Source organism: Triturus cristatus, chromosome 1_2 (assembly GCF_964204655.1).
Source record: "Triturus cristatus chromosome 1_2, aTriCri1.1, whole genome shotgun sequence".
Taxonomy (NCBI): Eukaryota; Metazoa; Chordata; class Amphibia; order Caudata; family Salamandridae; genus Triturus; species Triturus cristatus.
The window spans coordinates 1,090,056,416-1,090,078,126 of NC_140580.1; the positions used below are offsets into that span (position 1 = coordinate 1,090,056,416).

The window sequence follows — 21,711 nt, forward strand, 5'->3', positions numbered from 1 at the left end:
GCCCCGCCGCTATTTCTATGGGCAGCTTTCTGTGGCTTAAGGGTTCCACTAGGGAATTTGTGCATCTCACAGGCCCTCCTCTCTTTCCTCACCACACCTTAGGGCAGAGGCAGGGTATATTCCGTGCTCCTGGCATTGGAACGGGGTGCAGGCTCTGCGCGACACTTGTTTCAAATAGCTAGTGAAGCCTTCTGCCCATCCACATTCGTCCCAGGCAGGGCCACTGTATGCAGTTCATCACCACGATCAGTCTACCCTCCTCTTCGATAGATGCCATCGTATGAGTGCACCTGCAGCCCCCAAATTTGTGTGCAGTCTCATTTCCCATTGATGTGTGTGACTGACAGACCAGTCCCCACCGGCACCGCTCTCCTCCCTCACCCCTGTGTCTGTGTCACCCTTATGCCCACGATATGGGAGGGAAATATATGGCTGAACGAAGGTAAGGATGACCGGCAGTTTGATTTTGCTTGCCAGGATACACAGGCCAGATGTGCTTCCTGATTGCTCAAGTTGGCCAATCCCACCGTCAGGATTAGTAACTTTTCCAACTTAAAATTCTGCCGCTGACCCCCCCACTGTTACTGAAGCAGCATAGGCTATAGTCGTGGCCAGTGATACGAGCGTGCTAGCTGACCTGCCTCTGCCCCACCCAGCCTTGCACACCAGATGTACCACTAAGCCGCTGTTGCTGCCAGAAGGGTGCATGACCAAGGCCTCTCACAAGCCATTGGGTTCGGGGGTTGAGGCACTTCACGATGAGGCCTGCGTGACTGGTCTGTCCATGTGGTAAAACCACTGTCAGGCGAGACACGTGAATGAAGGAAAGGAGGAATGAAGGCAGTCAGTGGCTATTTGTGTGTGGGTTGCTCCATGTGAGTGGCTCTGTGGGTGGCTCTGTGTGTGTGGGTGGCTTTGTGTGTGTGGGTGCAAATGCAATAGGTCTCGCATTTGAGAGTGATTAAGCTATTGACATTGTAAATAACAATGCCGTTTCTTTAAATGTTTTAAAAACAAAAACATAAACAAAAATAATGTCATGAGCAATGCCAATAGCTCTAACTTTAACAATGCCGAGACCGTTGCATTGTAAATTCTTGTTAATATAGGTTTCCTCTGCTATCCTTGATTCCTCGAGTCCTGAGAAAAATTCACCAATACCGGGCCCAAGTCATCTTCATTGTCACCAGCCTTTTATCACTTTTTCCTCTTACAAGTGAGTTCTTCGAAGCAGGGCTCCTTTCCTTTCAAAGTTGTGACTCCTTTCAATCTTGGTCATTCTATTACGCTCCCTACATTTTTGTGGTTCCGTACACCGGGATGGGTGCTCTGCATCTTGCATGTAGTATTTGCAGTGACGGGTGGTGTTTGGGTGTGGCGCCCTGCATCAGAGGAAAGCCAAGCTTGGGCTGTTCTTGACATTCCTTGTTGATGGCATTAGTTGGTAAAAAGGGGCTTGGCTAGACTTATTAAGTAACCTTTCCATGATGGTGGGCTGTCCAAGCATGGCTGCCCGAGGTTCCGAACTCAAGATGAAGTTGAGTCTTTTCCTGTATTGTCAGTTTCTTTTTAATTCATATTTGAGGGGGCATTTTTGAGTGATGGATGTATTTTAAAGCATTCACTTCCTTATTTTGCGTTGCATTAATCACCCATTTACTTCCATTTTTGTCCCTGATTTTAATTCCTTGCAGTCAGATTTCCATTTGGTAAGATCTTGCTTGGCTGTTTCACATTCCTTATATCGGGGCAGCCTGTTGTATTGCTTAACTTCCTCTGCACAAATCTTTATATTGAATCAATAACTACAAGATTGCCAACAAGATATGTATTCCTTTGTGGATTTTTCCTTTTAAGCAGACACTTGGCACCGTTCACTAGTATTGTTTTTTTTTTTTTTTTTTTTTTGTTTTTGAAAACCTTTATTGACATTTCAAGCAATTACACATATGGGCCTACAACCCCCGGGGCCGGCCGCTAAACAATCAGAATAACCGAAAACAGGTCTATCACAGTCCGTACCTCGGGGAGCAAAATCTCGACATTAGCATACTCCCAGTCTCTGAACAGCCCAGATAGCAGACCAGGATAATAAAGGTTTACATTTTATAATAGAAAAGGATGGAAGGATCAGGTGCCAAACAGTTTCCCAGCAGCGAAAAATGGCAGGCAGAACGATGAACGTAAACAGTACACAGCAGTCTATCTAAGCAATGGCGCTGAAACAATAAGTTCAGGATGTGGAGGAATGAAACGGCCGTTTGCGCCTGCAACCCCCTGCCCCAAGACCCAGGAAACTCCACGGAAATTATGGCACTCCGGAAACAGCAGTGATTAACAACAAAGGAGTACTACCATACTGATCCCAGAAAAAGACAAAGAAGAGTAAGAGAAGAAAAGGAGGCCATAGAAAAAGGAGGTGAAAGACTAAAGGATCCCCCCCCCAACCCCCCACCCTGCACCTCTGCAGATGAGTACGGCCCCCCCCCCCAGCAGTGTGCCTGTCGCCCCGGAACCAGACCCGAAATATAGAAGAACAGAGAAAAGAAGTGGGAAAGGAGCCCCCACCGGACGGGGGGGGTAGAGAGAGTATTAATAAACTGGAGGAGGGCCTGCAAAAACACGCCCCCGGTTTCTCCCTCCCGCACCACACGGTTTCCCATAAAGCATACAATAAAGAACACAAAATCGACCCTGTCAAAGAGGAGTAAGGAGGATTACGCACTTGGTACACTAACAATTATGCCATGAGAGCACACAACTCCCGAGCCCGCCCGCCTAGTAGGTGACCACCTCGAAAGGGTCAGCATCATCCTTGGCCACTCTTTGCAAACCCACCCATGCATTCCCCTTGTCCCAGTGCCATGTCCAATGTTACCAGGAAGAGAAGTGTCCAATAAAACTCAGGAAGCGACACACACAGATAGGGTAAAGGGCTCTGAAGATCGACACAGTCAGCTCTAGGGAGGATCGTCTTTCCCGATGCCGAGCCAGGATTTACACTGCACACCAGGCCCAGGAAGGCGGAATCAGCCAGGGCGGGCGACCGTTGCGTGGACGTTGCCTGGGTCGTCGGAGACCGCGCACGGGACAAGGCCACCCCCCCCCGCTCAGGTCCGAAACCTCCGGAACAGACCAAATCCACAGCCAGCTGATCGCAAGTTAATATACTGTCCGGAGAGTCCAGGTGTGCACTATTCACAGGGGCGGCCACGGCACTGTCCCCCCGTGCTCGGCGTGAGAAGTCCCAGTGTACCTGGGGATAGGCAGGCGGCAACTGTTCCGATGCTGATGTCACTCCATCGAGCTTGCTCCCCAACACCCAGGCTCCGTGAATCAGGGTGGAGTGAAGGGTACCGAGAGCCTCGAGAAGGTCACCGTACCCCGGTACAGCTCCCGGCGCTCGCTCCGCTACGCTCCTCGGAGTCACACCCTCCCAATCCTGCTGCAACCCAGCGTACAGGATGGTGGACTCTGGCATACCAAAATGGCCGCTGGGTGGGTCCATCCCAGATCGGGACCGGGGCTCAGACACAAGCGCCTCGGGTTCCATGGCACTGGTAACTGGGTTCCGAGGGCAAGCAAGCAATGTGTCCGGTGCGTGGTCACGGGCCACAGTCGTCCCCACCACGGACCAGCGCCCGCGAAAATCCGGGAGCAGCCCGCAAGAATCGGGACAAGTGACGGGCGGCGCCCGGGCAGCTCACCGGCGAAGGCTGAAGCAATCACCGGAGAGTCCTGTAGTTGCCACCTCCGGCACGCACTCATTCAGCTACGCTTAGTGGTAGGAGCGACCACGGCGAAGCGCAGTCCGACATCCGCACCACTCCGGCAGTCCGACCCCACCCAGTCACCAAAGGCCGTTGTTGTTGCACTGCCGCCCGGCCACGGCGTTCACTCGAGATCCCGGCTCCGGGGCTGCACAGGCCGCAAACTTCAGCCGGACATTTCTCCGGCGGTACCGCTGCCAGAAACTTCGGGGTCACACAGCCAGTTGCCGCTCGCGTTCACCAACACGGGTAGATAGCACAGGCTAAGGATCTCGTGCAGGATATTTGTGCAGGGTGCGGAGGTTCACGGAGCCGGGAGCCTACGCTGCCGTCCCGGTCGCCATCTTGGCTCCTCCCCACACTAGTATTGTTAAATGCAGGGTGGCGCCCAGGCTATTGGGAGAACTTGCACTTTCCTCAGGCAATCAAGAAGGAAACTAGGCAGTCTGGACCTTCACAATGTCCAGGCCTTGCGGATGAGAAGTTCAAAATGGTCATTGTTTTTTTTGCCTTTAAACTACAAAATGTCTTCACTTAGTGTACCAAGGGTTTGCTAGCTCTAAACTTCACAGACGACCTTATCTAATCCTTTCTTTATAGATTCATATAGATAAATCATATAAATTAGTCAAGGGAGAAAAATAAAAGGTCATAAGGAGCAATAGTTCATATAAATTACTCAAGGGAGAAAAATAAAAAGCCATTAGGAACTAGCCTTTGGAGACAATTATTTTTGGTACGTTGTTTTCTTGCAAAGTTAAAAACAAGTAGTTGCTCATCTAATATCAGCCTCATGGCGTTGTTTACTGAACAGATATTGCTGTCTAAGATTGATTCTTGATTTAGAAGCAGCCATTCAAGGCACATCAACCCTACACTAGTTTCACTTCTGTGCAGGTAAAAGCCTTCCTATCCTGACCTTTGGAGAAAGGAGAAGCTGCAGATTTGATCATTTCAGTTCGAGACTTAAAGTTGTTTTGGAGAGTGTGCGGATTTCACTTTAACAGTCTTCTATTGCAAAATGTGTGACTTGTGTTGTTTTTTAACACTTAGTTAAATCATATGATTTGGCATCACTGTTTTTCTTTTTTTAGGTCTGTTCATCCTTTCGAGATTCCAGAAATCTTCAGCTTTCCCATTGACCAAGGAAATCCTGCATATTTACGATTAATTGACGAAAGCACGCACAAAGATTGATGTAAAGTTACCAGTCTGTGCCATCTTGAGAGACTGCGACTGGAGTAACAACTCTTTAGACAGTAGTTGACGAGTTACCCAATATAACGAAGGACTGCACTATTTGTATTTTTGGAACAGATATTTTCTTATGACATAGCAACATGTTTTCTAATGGTTAACAGGATAGGTGATGCACCTTGAAATATAAACGTGCATCTTGCCATAGTGCTGACAATCTAAAGAATGATTGTATATCAAAATATTGGTGATAAGAATATCGTCGGACATAAATAGCGTGCTCTAAATATCGTGTACAAAAATATCGTCCCGTTGGGTACAGATGTTTTATTATTAACTCCAGTAGATCGATACTTCTGTTCATAACATTTATGTCCAGCAATATTCAAAGATATACCTTAAGTAAGATACCCCTCTGGCCAGCACAGACAAGGGGCCTTAGTTCGGTACGTGCCAGCATTGGAGAAATTCAGATTCAAGAGACCTGTTCAATATTGATAGATTGAAGACACACTGCGAAGAAGCCTGTTTGGCACTGGATATGCCGTTGTCCCCGCAAGTGTACCTGCTTGAGGCATGGTGTCTCCCTCGACGATATTCCCTCAGAGATGATGAGTATTTTTGATCTTGTCTATAAAAACCTGATTACGATTAGGTAGTGTAGTATCCAGCTCAGGGATATTGCTCTGCCTGATCACAACTTGTTCCCACACCTGGATTCCCTGGGCAGCAGACCCACACTACCAGCCCAAATTACTGACCGGTACTTTGGGCTTGTAAAATTGCACAAGGCTTTGGCTTGAACAGCAGACAAGCCTCTGTCACCGTCCCTACCAGAGATTTTGTTTTTTTGGCCATTGCATCTTTTTCCTCATCCCTTCTCTTTCCTCCCCTACCAAATCCCTCCCTCCAGCTCCACCCAGCGCTTGTCCTACAGCTTACATTTATCACCTGCTTAACACAGTCCCCCTGGTAAAGGAAAAATCAAGCCAAATTCTGCCTAGTAAAACCATGTTTACAAGTTATTCCCCGATTCTGGAGATCAACTTGTGATTGCTCTAGCAGGGTGTTACCCCATGTTCACATTAATTTTGTGTTTGAAGATCTACACCCCACCGGTACCATGCCACACGTAATGAGGGCCAAAGAGGAAATAGCATTGGTCTGTGGCCGCTCTTGGAATAACCAGAAATCCAAAGACTAAATAGGCTTTAATTTTTCTAAAAATAAATGATGCTTCTGAATATGTGAGTGCTAATAGTGTGAAATTTGAAGAGTGTAACTTCAAAGAAATAGAAAGGTAGAATTTGGTTATAAAATAGGACTTACAAGGCCAGGCTTGCATGGGTAACCCACCTGCCTCCTGCTCTGTATGTAACATCATTGAAAGATGCAGCTCTGCACAGAAGTCTGCTGCATACCCAAAGAGTAAGTAGTGGAGCCAATACCTTTACCCCAAGAGTAAGAAGGGGAGCTGATACCTTGTCCCCTGAAGGGTCGATCTCTGAAGATTCAAATTGATGCCTTGTAACAGCCATGGATGCCACCACATTCCCGCAGGTAACACTGACCTCCATTAAGCCCAGAATACTGGGCCAAGACGTTAAAGACTTCAGCAACAAAATAAAGCGCATCGTCAGGAGATTGGAACAGCGGACTGTTTTTGCCTGGGTGCTCTCCTGATTTGGATTGATCATATTCCTTATCACTGGATACAATTTGTATCCACTGAATGGAAAAAAATTGAACAATAACAAATACTGATTGTGAAAGCCATCTTGCTTGTGGCCTTGTGTGGAGTAGTGGATAACCATGCTCAAGCCATATTGAAGCGCAGTACGTATCTAAAGACAAATGGCCACATTAGCGAATTTTTCACTCAAAGTTGTTCAGCAACCAAATTGCCTCAGTGTGTTTCACAAACTTGGAAACACAGCTGAGAGCTATGCCTACTAGGATTGGAATGCTGCAGGTGTCTTCCCCTATTCTTTCATGCTGTCTAGCATAGGATTCGTTGTAGAAGGGTATCCGTGTCTTCCTCTAGTCTGGCACGCTGTCTAGCATAGGATTTGTTCTGGAAGAGTATCCGTGTCTTCCCTAACTCTTGCACGCTATCTAACGTAGGAATCGTTCTGGAAGCAAATCAGTGTCTTCCTCTACTCAGGCACACTGTCTAGCCTAGAATGTGTTCTGGAAGCATATCTGTGACTTCCTCTACTCTGGCACGCTGTCTAGTGTAGGATTAGTTCTGGAAGCCTATCCTTCCACTGCAAATTCTTATGCCTAGACAAACAAAGAAGGATGCCGTTCATTGAATGTAGTAAATAAACACATTTCACCTTGTTAACGCCCACTTACAGGAGAGTTATGTTTTTGATACAAAGCACAGTAAGGGCCTTATTAAGAGTTTGGCGGTCCATGGACCGCGGTAGCCATGGTCGCGGTCCGACCGCCGTGAGCTCGGCGGTCCAACTACATGTTGTGCGGATTGGCTTTGTGAAGACCACGGCTGAACCGCCAAAACCGACAGTAAACTGCTGGGTTCGTGGTCAGGGAAAGGCAGCTGCCATAGCTCCAGGTTCAATTCGGCAGAAGCTAAGGATTTGGGGTGTTTACTCACCTCTTTCTTGTTCTTCCAAGCAGAGTTTGTCATGGATCCTTTTCTTCAGGTCACACATATGCAGTCGAAATGTACACACAGGCATCGATATATGTGGAAAAATATTCACCACTGCTGCAAAATCTCCACAGCCAGACTGCAGCCTCCACGGTAATTTTGTAATACGGAGGTCTATAGAACACTGGCGCTGTGGTCTATTGGTGGCTGCAGTCTTCAGGCGGTGGGACCGCCAAACTAATAATAAGACCCTTAGACTGTATTAGTAGATTGGGCTTTGCATCAGAATCTAAGGGCCCGATTCACAGAACAAACTTAAGACAAAATCCTAAACTTAGTACCATTTTGGTATTCACAGAATGCACTTACTACTTCTGGTATTCACAGAATGAATTTACTACTTTTGCGATTCACAGAATAAACTTACTACTTTTGCTATTCACAGAATGGATTTAAGACTACTAACTTTACGTCCGCACTCGGGCTGGAAATTCCGGCCCGGGGGCGGAGCTTCCGGGCCGGAGGCGGGGCTTCCGGGCCGGAGGCGGAGCTTCCGGCCCGGAGGTGGGGATTCCGGCCAGTGGCGGAGATTTAAAATCTCCACCTCTGGGCCGGAAGCTCCGCCTCCGGCCCGGAAGCCCCGCCTCCGGCCCAGAAGCTCCGCCTCCGGGTCAGAAGCTCCGCCTCCAGGCCGGAAGCTCCGCCTCCAGGCCGGAATTTCCGGCCCGAGTGCGGACGTAAAGTTAGTAGTCTTAAATCCATTCTGTGAATAGCAAAAGTAGCAAGTTTATTCTGTGAATCGCAAAAGTAGTAAGTTCATTCTGTGAATACCAGAAGTAGTAAGTGCATTCTGTGAATACCAAAATGGTACTAAGTTTAGGATTTTGTCTTAAGTTTGTTCTGTGAATCGGGCCCATAGGGTATTTTTAATAATTCTCCCCCATATTGTCTTTTGATGCAAAGAGATGCAAAGTAGCACAAAGGATTTTTTGAGCTCTGTTAATAGCACCTTTCTAGTGCAAAGCGCATTTTAAAATGGTTAATAAATACCCTTTGCGAGACTTTGTGTCACTTATGTCACTTTGCACCGACGCATAGCTTTGGTAAATCTGGGCTAAAATGTCATATGGATCAGTATAGAAGTGTTACGTAGCAGTGCAAGATTGCCTTAGTGGCACGGAGTAGTATAATTTGAAAGCGGTAAAACCGAGAACTGTAAGAGCTCAGGACTGCGGGCCATACTTCAAGGTCCGCTTTTCATACTTTGAGGCCTGGAGCTTAATATTTATTTAGGTATTTATGTTTGTTCTTGACCAAGGCCATTAGTGTGTTCTACAACACAACCAGACTGTATTAGACATTTTAATCCACCAGAAGATTACATGATTTTCCAGAATCACCAGAAACTGAGCCACGACAAGGATTAGAAAATGAATGAATTTGTGCTTCCCTATGTCATGGTTATTATTATAAAGACAGGTCATAATTTAATCGAAGACTCATACTCTATGTTGCATAGACTACAACGGTGTTTAAAATCAGGCATAGTTCCTTATCTGTACCGTGCCTGATCTGATAGGTTCACGTATTCCTGGCTTTGTAACTAGCATTGCTCCTAATTAGAGTACATACTGCTGGACTCTGGAGTAACCGGCAGCATGGCGACATCTTTACCAAAGGTAGGATTAAGTTGAAAGACACAATTGAGCAAATAACCAGCTTGAAGTAGCATCTGTTCTGCAGGTATTGTCTCCTGGTTTTGGAGACAGAGTAAAGATACTGACATACCAAGTATCAAGGCTGCATCTTGTGTGTAGGAGGTGGCATGCTGCGGCAGTACTCTTGAGTGACTGCGCCACTCCAGTACCACTTCTGTTGTTGGAGGCAGAGAAAAGATTCTGACAGAAGCAGAATATAGGGCGCCCTTCAGAAGAAGGAGTTGCAGGACTCTAGAGTAGTCAGGGGCATATTATCAAGCACAACGTTAAAATTATCGCTGCTTTAGCGGCAGAAAACTGCCGCTAAAGCGGCGATAATGGGCTTAATAATATGCCGCAGAGAATTCCAATAGAAGCCCATGTTGACACCAGAACATGGGCTTCTATGGGAATTCTCTAGGGCATATTATCAAGCCCATTATCGCTGCTTTAGCTGCAGTTTTCTGCCGCTAAAGTGGTGATACTTTCAACGCCGTTTCTTGATAATATTCTCCTCAGCCTTTTGGCAGTATTCAGTCGGTGAGATGCACAAAGCGACAGGCCCAAGCTCGAAGCCCCGCATCAGACCTATGTCCTCTCCTCTCCCGATTACATATGGCTATGCAGAGATTTCTCTCTGATTTGGGATTCAGAAACCAGCTGAGAGGAAAGGTCAGTGCCATTTTTAGAATAGTCCTGGATAATGTCATTCACTGTAAGGACATAAAGGAACCTGGCACAAGGTAGTACTATGGGTCGCACAACACCGAAAGGCAACACCAATGTGTAGAGACCACTTGATGGTGCCTGGCTGAAACCTACAGAGACATCTCACGTGCTTCCTGACAACAAACCCCTGCAAAGACCTATATTTGCGGAGGTCAAGGAACGAGATTCCTGAAAAAATGTACGCTTAAATGGGGTAACAGCACATGGATCCGAGATACATACATAAAAGTGCAAGAACACTTCTCAGGACGGTTGTATGTCAGACTGTTGAGTGCTAAATATCGTGATATAATATCAATGTAAAAATATTGCAACCATAATATGAAGGTGGCTACCGTATACTGTTATGTATAGATCTACTATTCTTAACTCCACATCTGTGTACTTTGATGATATATGTATTGTCAAAGTACATAGATGTGGAGTTAAGTATAGTAAATCTACAATTACCTATATATACTTACCTTGTTGATATTTTGGCCGTTAATATTTTGAAGAGGATATTAAAGTATCAAAAAAATTGGTACTCATATTCTGACACCTGAATTTCAGCGTCTATATCTCTTCCCGTTGACTGAAAATTGAAGGATGTTGTCACAAAACTGGAAAGGACTAACCCTGGGCGTAGTTCGCGAAGTATCACTTCACGAAGCTACGCAAAGTGCACTTCCACTACGCGAGCTACGCGTAGCACTTCGCGAACTGTGTAGTACCTTGTTCGCACTGTGCCAGATGTCGTTTTCAATGATTGCACAGTGCGGACAAGCAACCGGCACTGTGCAATCATTGAAAATTGCATCTTGCACAGTGCGAGCTGTAGTTTTCTGCTGCTCGAGTAGATTTTTACTCGAGCGGCAGCTTTCTCAACGCGAACTGGTAGTTTCTCATCGCGAGCGGTCGCGAGCATACGCGACCACTCGCAATGATAAACCTGACCTCCTCGCATTGGGAATCTCGCCCGGAGGTTTATTTTCCATGCTCGCGATCGCCAACTTGATGTTGCTGATCGCGAACAAGGAAAAAGTCTCGCCGGGATGTCATTTTGCTTGCTCGCGGTCGCCAACTTGACGTTGAGGACCGCGAGCAAGCAAAAAATGACCGCAGCACTACGCAACACTACGCTACGCGTGTTCGCACTGTGCTACGTGCAATTCGCGTTGTGCGAAGTAGCGCGAACTTCGCAAACTACGCGAGCATAGCGTAGTGCTTTGCCCAGGCTTAGAAAGGACACATTTGTCCGACGTCATGCTCTATGGATTCTTGGACGTAAGCAATGGGAAAGGTGTCTCTGAAGGAATAAGTAAATTACCACATTTTTGGCCACAACATTTTCATCAGGTATAACTGTTAAAATATGACCGGCAAATAGCTCGAATGTCTGACGGGTGCGCCTTGGAAAAGGGACAAGTATGCACAGTTTGCTCCCCATTCAAGGTCATAGACATGGAATTCTGCCGAAATTACACTCCTAGTAATTACCAAGCCAAAGGCAATTGGTAATTACTGAATGAGCTACATTCACCCAGAATGGCATGTTACTTGGGGGCATATTATCAAGCATGGCGTTAAAATTATCGCCGCTTTAACGGCAGAAAACTGCCGCTAAAGTGGCGATAATGGGCTTGATAATATGCCGCAGAGAATTCCAATAGAAGCCCATGTTGACCCCAGAACATGGGCTTCTATGGGAATTCTCAAGGGCATATTATCAAGCCCGTTCTCGCCCCTTTAAGCGGTGATAATTTTAACGCCGTTTTTTGATAATATGCCCCTTGGTCTTTAGGTGGATAAGCAAACCTAAAATATGTGATGTAACACCAGGTGCTGATTATGAGCAGGGGGTAAATTCCGATCCCTGCACAAACTGGAGTAATCCCAGGGATGGGAACTCTCAGTTGTGGAGTAATTTGCACTCCTCCCCCATTATTTCCCCTATACATTTCCGCAGTTCAAATCTGCTAAAATTTACATAGGGAAAAAAAGCAAAACGTGGAATTTACCAATTCTGCATGTTATGCCTCATTTCCAAGGGGAAATCTCAGAAAAGAAGCTATATTCTCCACCGGGTATATATCTTATGGGAAACAGCGTTTACAACGCTGTCAATACCATGCTGGTAGGTTACAACGTGGACGTTAGTAGTCTAGTCTAGTCTAGTGCAAGTCGTAGAAACGACTTGCGATGTAAAACCATGTGTGGTAACAACGCGGACGATGTAACGTCCGCGTTGTAACCTACGGCGTGGTAATGTATGGTGTAGTAACGTCATACATTCATATCTTACCCAGTGATAAGGCAAAGTACCCAACTTGAACCATGTCGCAATATTGACTCCTATCAAATTAACCAGTGTAGCCTACCTGTGGTAGTCTACATTGATGGGGCAAAAGCATCCTTGCCCAGCTAATATTTTCTCTGGGTACTTGTGTATGTACATGCGCATAATATGCACATTAGTGTAAACTAAATGGGGATGGTAGTGCACAAATGGTATTTTCTTGTCGAAAACATCACCAAATGCAATTTACATCCAGTTCCAAGTCGCAAATTTGAATAAAAGTAAAGCAGCAAATACTTAGTACACAAGGCAGAAGTGGCATGGTGTCGTCAGCCCAGAATGTAGAAAACTGCACTGTACAAAAAAACTACTATTGTACCAATAACTCAATGCATTTTGGTTACATGTCAAAGTACACCTATTGCTATTTGCAGAGAAAAGCAACTTTCTACTTCTCTTATCCTGCCAGTTTCCAACTATTCAGTTACCATGTGAGCTCCCCAATGTTTATTCAGCCCTTTCGCTATCTTCTTGTTCGGTTTGTGCCCCTTTCTGTATTTTACTACCAACTTACCATAGCCTGCATGGAGCTATGGTTTTTTCAGTCTGTTAACTGACTGAAAGGCAAATAACATAGAGTAAAAGACTGCCATAAAATGGATCAAGAAATTTGTTGCATAAATCAGATCTTCTGTGACACAACAAATTGCCATTCAAGCTTTGGTCCTACCCAACCAGGGTGGTGGGAAAGCCATACCTACCGGAGCACAAGATGACCACATTGTGCTTCAGCAGACCATACTACACTTGGCCGAATGACTTTTCGTGGTGCTGAGAAAGTATAACTGGATAACATCTAAGCTTCAATGAGACCACTGACTCCCCTTCCCGCATGTGTCTAGTTCAAAGCCTGCTAGACCCACAACTTATCTCCAAGACTCTCCCCAGCCAGACACACAATATGAAGATCTTTAGTGACCAGTGCAACACTTGCATTAATGAGATCAATATGCTTGAGTCAAAGAAGAACAAGAAATAGATGACAAGAAGTTGAGCCTTCTCATGCTATACATCCAGGCTCTCAAGTGAACCCCAATACCTGTCCACGAGGCACCTTCATGCCATACAAGAAGTTCAAGGAACACTTTATCCACAAGCAACATCTACCGCTTGTCCCTACTGGAGCGCTCCATTTCTTCATGCTTTACCGGTAGCGCCCGCTATGGAAAAGTGGTGGTTAGGTGGGTGGGGGGGAGGTGATAATAGAAAATAAATAAAATAAAAGCTCACTCACCTAAGTATGGCTCCCACCTCTCCTCCGTCCTCCCTCTGTTCCTGGCTCCCTACAGCAAACAGGCTGCCAGACTTCCCTAAGCTAATCACGACACTGCTGTCACCAGCATGACAGCAGCGCCGTGATTGATCTGAGCGGACTAGTTCGGCGCTCTGACAGGGAGTGAGAGCCTGTGCATATTCTCCACCCGGCTGTGCACTACAGCCAAGTGGAGAAATGCTAAGTGCGCATGTCTGTCTTCCGGCCCAAAACAACCGGTCAAACCATCATGCACACTTAAGTGCACCTACTACTCCTCCTCTGCTCGTCACATAGCCTGACCCAGCCCCACCCTGCCCTAATCTGGCTCGTACTGAAAATAAAATGATAATCACATAACGTTATTAACGTTGCGTTATTATCATTTTATTTTTCCTTCTGCACTCAGTGAGGCGACGCTCCTCCGCCTTAGCGGAGGAGCTGCTGCTGTTACAGCTAGGTGAGCGGTCTATAAGTCGGCATACGAATGTGCACAAACACACACACACCCACACATCTTAGCAATGCACAATCAAACATGGTCCTCAAATCTAACTGAATGTGCACAAACACACACACACCCACCCACACATCTTAGCAATGCACAATCAAACATGGTCCTCCAATCTAACTGAATGTGCACAAACACACACACACCCACACATCTTAGCAATGCACAATCAAACATGGTCCTCCAATCTAACTGAATGTGCACAAACACACACACACCCACATATCTTAGCAATGAACAATCAAACATGGTCCTCCAATCTAACTGAATGTGCACAAACACACACACACCCACATATCTTAGCAATGAACAATCAAACATGGTCCTCCAATCTAAGTGAATGTGCACAAACACACACCCACCCACACATCTTAGCAATGAACAATCAAACATGGTCCTCCAATCTAAGTGAATGTGCACAAACACACACCCACCCACACATCTTAGCAATGCACAATCAAACATGGTCCTTCAATCTACCTTAAGATCTTCACTGCTGCATCACTCCAGCACTCAAATGTTTATCATTTCATGAACTCTGACATTGTTATCAAGAATTCAGGGCAGTTTCAGGAACACAAACGTTTCTGCTTTAATAGTTTCAGTTTTTGATTTAATAGATTTTATACTTAGAGACACACTGAAGTGCCTCCCAAAGAGAAGTTGTTTTATATGTTTAAATATATATTTCGTAAAAAAATCTTGCTATTTTGTATGCATCTAAATCTCAATTGTCTTTTGTCAGACATATTTCTGAATATTTGAACAAACGACTTGAACATTTTAGACTATTTGGCACCTTGAACGATTTTTTGTTGTCAGTAAAGTAGTGTATTTTTGTGTTTTCTAAAGTATTAAGTATTTCCAGCAATGAAGTAATAGAAATAAAAATAAAATCTTATTTTGAGATTTAAAGTGTTATTGCTGTTTTTATTTAGCACTGTTGACGCACACAATCTGCCATTAGTTTGTTGGAGAAATCCGCACCAGCTTTATCTGATCCCTTGATATCATCTCTGTGCCTGTCACTCTTTCTGTGTGTATTTCGTGGTCCTTGGCATGCATGAAACTATCAAAAGTGCATAGTCTGTGCCTGGAGATGGGTAGTGCTGGCAGGCCTCAGAATGCCAGCGGTGGTTCATGGTGGGAGAGTTACTGGGGAGTGTGGTGTTGGATTCCGAGACGTTATCACGGCTGGGGCACCATCTGTGGTTTGCACCGTGCACTCTGGTGTGCCAGCCAGTCCAGACTGGGAAAACCATGCAGGTGATGCTCGTGAAGTGACCTTGTTTCAGGTCAGAGGAGGGAGGTTCTTTGTGGAGAGGGGGCGAGGAACGGTTAAAGATTCCAAAAGCTCACCTAGCCCCGCTAAGGGCAGTGCTGAACATGGCAGCTCGACTCATATCTGGGGTAAAAAGATTTGAACACATCACACCTACCCTCAACTCCCTCAACTGGCTTCCCATGGAAGGCAGATGTATTTACAAGCTGGTCTGCATCACACACAAAACCCTTCACTCTACGTCCCCCAACTACCTAAACAACAAACTGGTAAAAGTAGGAAAATCCAGAACCCTGAGAAGCTCAAACTCACTCCTTCTTATCCCTCTGAAACTGAAATAGAAAACCACTCAGTGCCGATCCTTTTCTGGCAACGCTCCCAGGATGTGGAACGCTCCCCCTAGAGACCTCAGATGCAACCCCTCCTTCTCCTGTTTCAAAAGGGACCTGAAACTCCATCTCCTCAACAAATACTTTCCCGACCAATGTCAACGAACCTAGACTTCAATATCCGAGTTGACTCCTCCCTCACCTGACATTCAAGGATAGATGGTGACCGGATTATGTTAGCCACCTTCGTTTGCTTTTTACTGTCCCTCTCCTGCACTGTTTACCTTATTTTTATGTTGTACTTATATCTGTTTGCTTCCTTACCGCCTGCCTACTATGTAATGCAATTTTTCTTCTGTCCCTACGGTGTGTATGTAAAGTGCTCTGATACCCACGGGTCAAGCAAGCGTTATATAAAACTTTTGAAATAAATAAAGATTTTATGGTAGCTCAGCAGCCTTCGTTTGTGATCTAATTTAGCACCCATTAATAAGTCTATATATTTTTTTATAATTATTAATTATTTTTCATATGCAAAATCATTTTTGTACCGCAACTTCTTTGCTTATTGTTTAGCAAGTTACTTTGTTCTTGCTTACTGAAATCCTTTTGAAGGTTTGATGTTCAGAGGCTCTGACGTGTTGTGGCAGCATAGGCATTCATCAGGCAAGAGGTGTTGTGGTAGCATAGTTATTCATCAGGCGAAGGTGTTGTGGCAGCATAGTTATTCATCAGGCGAGAGTTGTTGTGGTAGCAAAGGTGTTTATCAGGCAAGTGGTGTTGTGGCAGCATAGGTATTCATCAGGTGAGAGGTGTTGTGGCAGCATAGGTATTCACCAGGTGAGCGGCGTTGTGGCAGCACAGGTATTGGTCAGGCAAGAGGTGTTGTTGCAGCATAGGTATTTATCAGGTGAAGGTGTTGTGGCAGCACAGGTATTCACCAGGCAAGAGATGTTTTGGCAGCGTAGGTATTCATCAGGTGAAAGGTGTTGTGGCACTATAGGCATTCATCAGGCGAGAGGTGTTGTGGCAAAACAGGTATTCACCAGGCAAGAGGTGTTGTGGCAGCATAGGTATTCATAAGGGGAAAGGTGTTGTTGCAGAATAGGTATTTATCCGGCGAAGGTGTTGTGGCTGTATAGGTATTCATCAGGCAAGAGGTGTTGTGGTAACATAGGTGTTTATCAGGCGAGAGGTGTTGTGGCACTATAAGTATTCATCATGCGAGAGGTAGTGTGGCAGCATAGGTATTCACCAGGCGAAAGGTGTTGTGGCAGCACAGGTATTCATCAGGTGAGAGGTGTTTTAGCAGCATAGGTATTCACCAGGTGAGCGGCGTTGTGCCAGCACAGGTATTCATCAGATGAGAGGTGTTGCTCCAGCACAGGTATTCAATAGATGAGAAGTGTTGCGGCAGCACAGGTATTCATCAGTCAAGAGATGTTGTGTCAGCATAGGTATTCACCAGGCAAGAGGTGTTGTGGCAGCACATGTATTCACCAGGTGAGAGGTGTTGTGGCAGCAGTTATTCACTGTCCGGGAGGTGTTGTGGCAGCATAGATATTCATCAGAGAAGATGTTTTGTGTTAGCATAGGTATTGATCAGAGAAGAGGTGCTGTGGCAGCATAGGTATTCACTAGGCGAGAGGTGTTGTAGCAGCATACGTATTCATTAGGCAATAGGTGTTGTGGCATCATAGATATTCACCAGGCGAGAGGTGTTGTGCCAGCACAGGTATGTATCAAGTGAGAGGTGTTGTGGCACCATAGGTATTCAGTAGGTGGGAGGTGTTTTGACAGCATAGGTATTCTTCAGGCGGGAGGTGTGGCAGTACAGGTGTTCATTAGATGAGGTGTTGTGGCATCACAGGTGTTAATTAGATGAGAGGTGTTATGACTGTACAGGTATTCATAAGGCAATAGTTGATGTGTGAGCATAGGAATTCACCAGGCGAGAGGTGTTGTGGCAGCACAGGTATTTACCAAGTGACAGGTGTTGTGGCCGCATAGGTATTCATCAGGCGAGAGGTGTTGTGGCAGCATAGGTATTCACCAGGCGAGAGGTGTTGTGGCAGCACAGGTATTTACCAAGTGACAGGTGTTGTGGCCGCATAGGTATTCATCAGGCGAGAGGTGTTGTGGCAGCATAGGTATTCACTAGGCGAGAGGTGTTGTAGCAGCATATGTATTCATTAGGCAATAGGTGTTGTGGCATCATAGGTATTCACCAGGCGAGAGGTGTTGTGCCAGCACAGGTATGTATCAAGTGAGAGGTGTTGTGGCAGCATAGGTATTCATCAGGTGGGAGGTGTTTTGGCAGCATAGGTATTCATCAGGCGGGAGGTGTGGCAGTACAGGTGTTCATTAGATGAGGTGTTGTGGCAGCACAGGTGTTAATTAGATGAGAGGTGTTATGACTGTACAGGTATTCATAAGGCAAGAGTTGATGTGTGAGCATAGGAATTCACCAGGCGAGAGGTGTTGTGACAGCACAGGTATTTACCAAGTGACAGGTGTTGTGGCCGCATAGTTATTCATCAGGCGAGAGGTGTTGTGGCAGCATAGGTATTCACCAGGCGAGCGGTGTTGTGGCAGCACAGGTATTCATCAGATGAGAGATCTTGTGGCAGTACAGGTATTCCTCAGATGAGAGGTTTTCTGGCAGCACAGGTATTTACCAAGTGACAGGTGTTGTGGCCGCATAGGTATTCATCAGGCGAGAGGTATTGTGGCAGCATAGGTATTCACCAGGCGAGCAGTGTTGTGGCAGCCTAGGAATTCATCAGATGAGAGATCTTGTAGCAGTACAGGTATTCCTCAGATGAGAGGTTTTCTGGCAGCACAGGTATTCATCAGTCAAGAGATGTTGTGTCAGCATAGGTATTCACCAGGTGAGAGATGTTGACGCAGCACAGGTATTCACCAGTTGAAAGTTGATGTGGCAGCATAGGTATTTACTATCCGGGAGGTGTTGTGACAGCATAGGTATTCACTGTGTGACAGGTTTTGTGCCAGCATAGGTACTCATCAGACAAGAGGTATTGTGGTAGCATAGGTATTCATCAGATGAGAGGTGTTGTGGCAGCATAGGTATTCACCAGGCGAGAGGTGTTGTGGCAGCATAGGTATTCACCAGGCGAGAGGTGTTGCGGCAGCACAGGTATTCATGAGATGAGAGGTTTTGAGGCAGCATAGGTATTCATCAGGCGAGAGGTGTTGTGGAAGCATAGGTATTCATCAGGCGAGAGGTGTTGTGGCAGCACAGGTATTCGTCAGATGAGAAGTGATGTGGCAGCACAGGTATTCAACAGATGAGAGGTGTTGAGGCAGCATAGGTATTCCTCAGGCAAGAGGTGTTGTGTCAGCATAGGTATTCACAAGGCAAGAGGTGTTGTGGCTTCATTGGTATTCGCCATGCGAGAGGTGTTGTGGCAGCACAGATGGGCGGTGTTGTAACAGCACTGGTATTCATAAGGCAAGAGGTGGTGTGTAAGCATGGGTATTCACTAGGCGAGAGGTGTTGTAGCAGCATAAGTATTCATTAGGCAATAGGTGTTGTGGCATCATAGGTATTCACCAGGCGAGAGGTGTTGTGGCAGCATAGGTATTCATCAGGCGGGAGGTGTGGTAGCATAGGTGTTCATTAGATGAGGTGTTGTGGCAGCACAGGTATTAATTAGATGAGAGGTGTTATGACAGTACATGTATTCATAAGGCAAGAGTTGATGTGTGAGTATAGGTATTCACCAGGCGAGAGGTGTTGTGGCAGCACAGGTATTTACCAAGTGAGAGGTGTTGTGGCAGCATAGGTATTCATCAGGCGAGAGGTGTGTGGCAGCATAGGTTTTCACCAGGCGAGCGGTGTTGTGGCAGCACAGGTATTCATCAGATGAGAAATCTTGTGACAGTACAGGTATTCCTCAGATGAGAGGTTTTGAGGCAGCACAGGTATTCATCAGTCAAGAGATGTTGTGTCAGCATAGGTATTCACCAGGCGAGAAGTGTTGCCGCAGCACAGGTATTCACCAGTTGAAAGTTGATGTGGCAGCATAGGTATTTACTATCCGGGAGGTGGTGTGACAGCATAGGTATTCACTATGTGACAGGTGTTGTGCCAGCATAGGTACTCATCAGACAAGAGGTATTGTGGTAGCATAGGTATTAATCAGATGAGAGGTGTTGTGGCAGCATATGTATTCACCAGGCGAGAGGTGTTGTGGCAGAATATTCACAATGCGAGAGGTGTTGTGGCAGCACAGGTATTCATGAGATGAGAGGTTTTAAGGCCGCATAGGTATTCATCAGGCGAGAGGTGTTGTGGCAGTATATGTATTCATCAGGCGAGAGGTGTGTGGCAGCATAGGTTTTCACCAGGCGAGCGGTGTTGTGGCAGCACAGGTATTCATCAGATGAGAAATCTTGTGACAGTACAGGTATTCCTCAGATGAGAGGTTTTGAGGCAGCACAGGTATTCATCAGTCAAGAGATGTTGTGTCAGCATAGGTATTCACCAGGTGAGAGGTGTTGCCGCAGCACAGGTATTCACCAGTTGAAAGTTGATGTGGCAGCATAGGTATTTACTATCCGGGAGGTGGTGTGACAGCATAGGTATTCACTATGTGACAGGTGTTGTGCCAGCATAGGTACTCATCAGACAAGAGGTATTGTGGTAGCATAGGTATTAATCAGGTGAGAGGTGTTGTGGCAGCATATGTATTCATCAGGCGAGAGGTGTTGTGGCAGAATATTCACAATGTGAGAGGTGTTGTGGCAGCACAGGTATTCATGAGATGAGAGGTTTTGAGGCCGCATAGGTATTCATCAGGTGAGAGGTGTTGTGGCAGCATAGGTATTCATCAGGTGAGAGGTGTTGTGGCTGCACAGGTATTACTCAGATGAGAAGTGATGTGGCAGCACAGGTATTTAACAGATGAGAGGTGTTGAGGCAGCATAGGTATTTCTCTGGCAAGAGGTGTTGTGTCAGCATAGGTATTCACAAGGCAAGAGGTGTTGTGGCTTCATTGGTATTCGCCAGGCAAGAGGTGTTGTGGCAGCACAGGTATTTATCAGATGGAAGGTGTTGTGACAGCACTGGTATTCATAAGGCAAGAGGTGGTGTGTAAGCATGGGTATTCACCAGGTGAGAGGTGTTGTGGCAGCATAGGTATTCCCCAGGCGAGAGGTGTTGTAGCCGCATACGTTTTCACTATCCGGGAGGTATTCACTATGCAAGACATGTTGTGGCAGCATAGGTACTCAGGCAAGATGTGTTGTGGTAACATAGGTATTCACCTGGTGAGAGGTGTTGTAGCAGCATAGGTATTCATCAAGCAAGAGGTGTTGTGTCAGCACAGGTACTCATCAGATGAGAGACCTTGTGGCAGCACAGGAATTCACCAGGTGGTAGGTTTTGTGGTAGAATAGGTAATCACCAGACAAGGAGTGTTCTGGCAACATAGGTATTTACTAGGCGAAAGGTGTTGTAGTAGTATACGCATTCATCAGTTGAGAGGGTTTTGTGATAGCCAATGTATTCATCATGAGGGAGGTGTTGTAGTATTGTGGGTATTCATCATGTTAGAGGTCTAGTAGCATGAGGTGGATATTGTGGCAGTATAGGTAGTCATTAGGTGAGAAGTGTTGTGATAGTATAGGCATTCATCAGGTGAGGAGTCTTATGGTAGTACATTTATTCATCAGGTGAGAGGTGTTATGGTAGCATGGGTATACAGGTATAGTCTGGTCACAGATGTATAAGTAACATGTAACATATATTGACTAGGTGAGACATGTTGTGGTAGTACTAGTATTCATCCTGGTAGACGTGTAGTAGAACTGGTGTTTATCAGTTGAGAGGAGGTAACATAGGTATTCATCAGGTGAGAGGTGTTGCGGTAACATAGGTGTGTATCAAGTGAGAGGTGTTGTGGTAGTATAGGCATTCATCAGGTGAGAGGTGTTGCAGTAGCATAGGTATTCATCAGGTGAG

At 45.9% G+C, this 21,711-nt stretch overlaps 1 protein-coding gene across 1 annotated transcript in view; it reads left to right on the plus strand.

Annotated features, from left to right (window-relative positions):
• The window catches only part of LOC146868725 (protein CutA homolog), a 250,648-nt gene extending 244,439 nt beyond the window's left edge, over positions 1 to 6,209 (plus strand). Inside the window, exon 6 of the mRNA XM_085613545.1 lies at positions 4,865 to 6,209. Within this exon, the coding sequence (XP_085469671.1) occupies positions 4,865 to 4,967 (103 nt within the window). The 3' untranslated portion in view covers positions 4,968 to 6,209. The remainder of the gene's footprint in view (positions 1 to 4,864) is intronic.
• Positions 6,210 to 21,711: the final 15,502 nt, after the last annotated feature.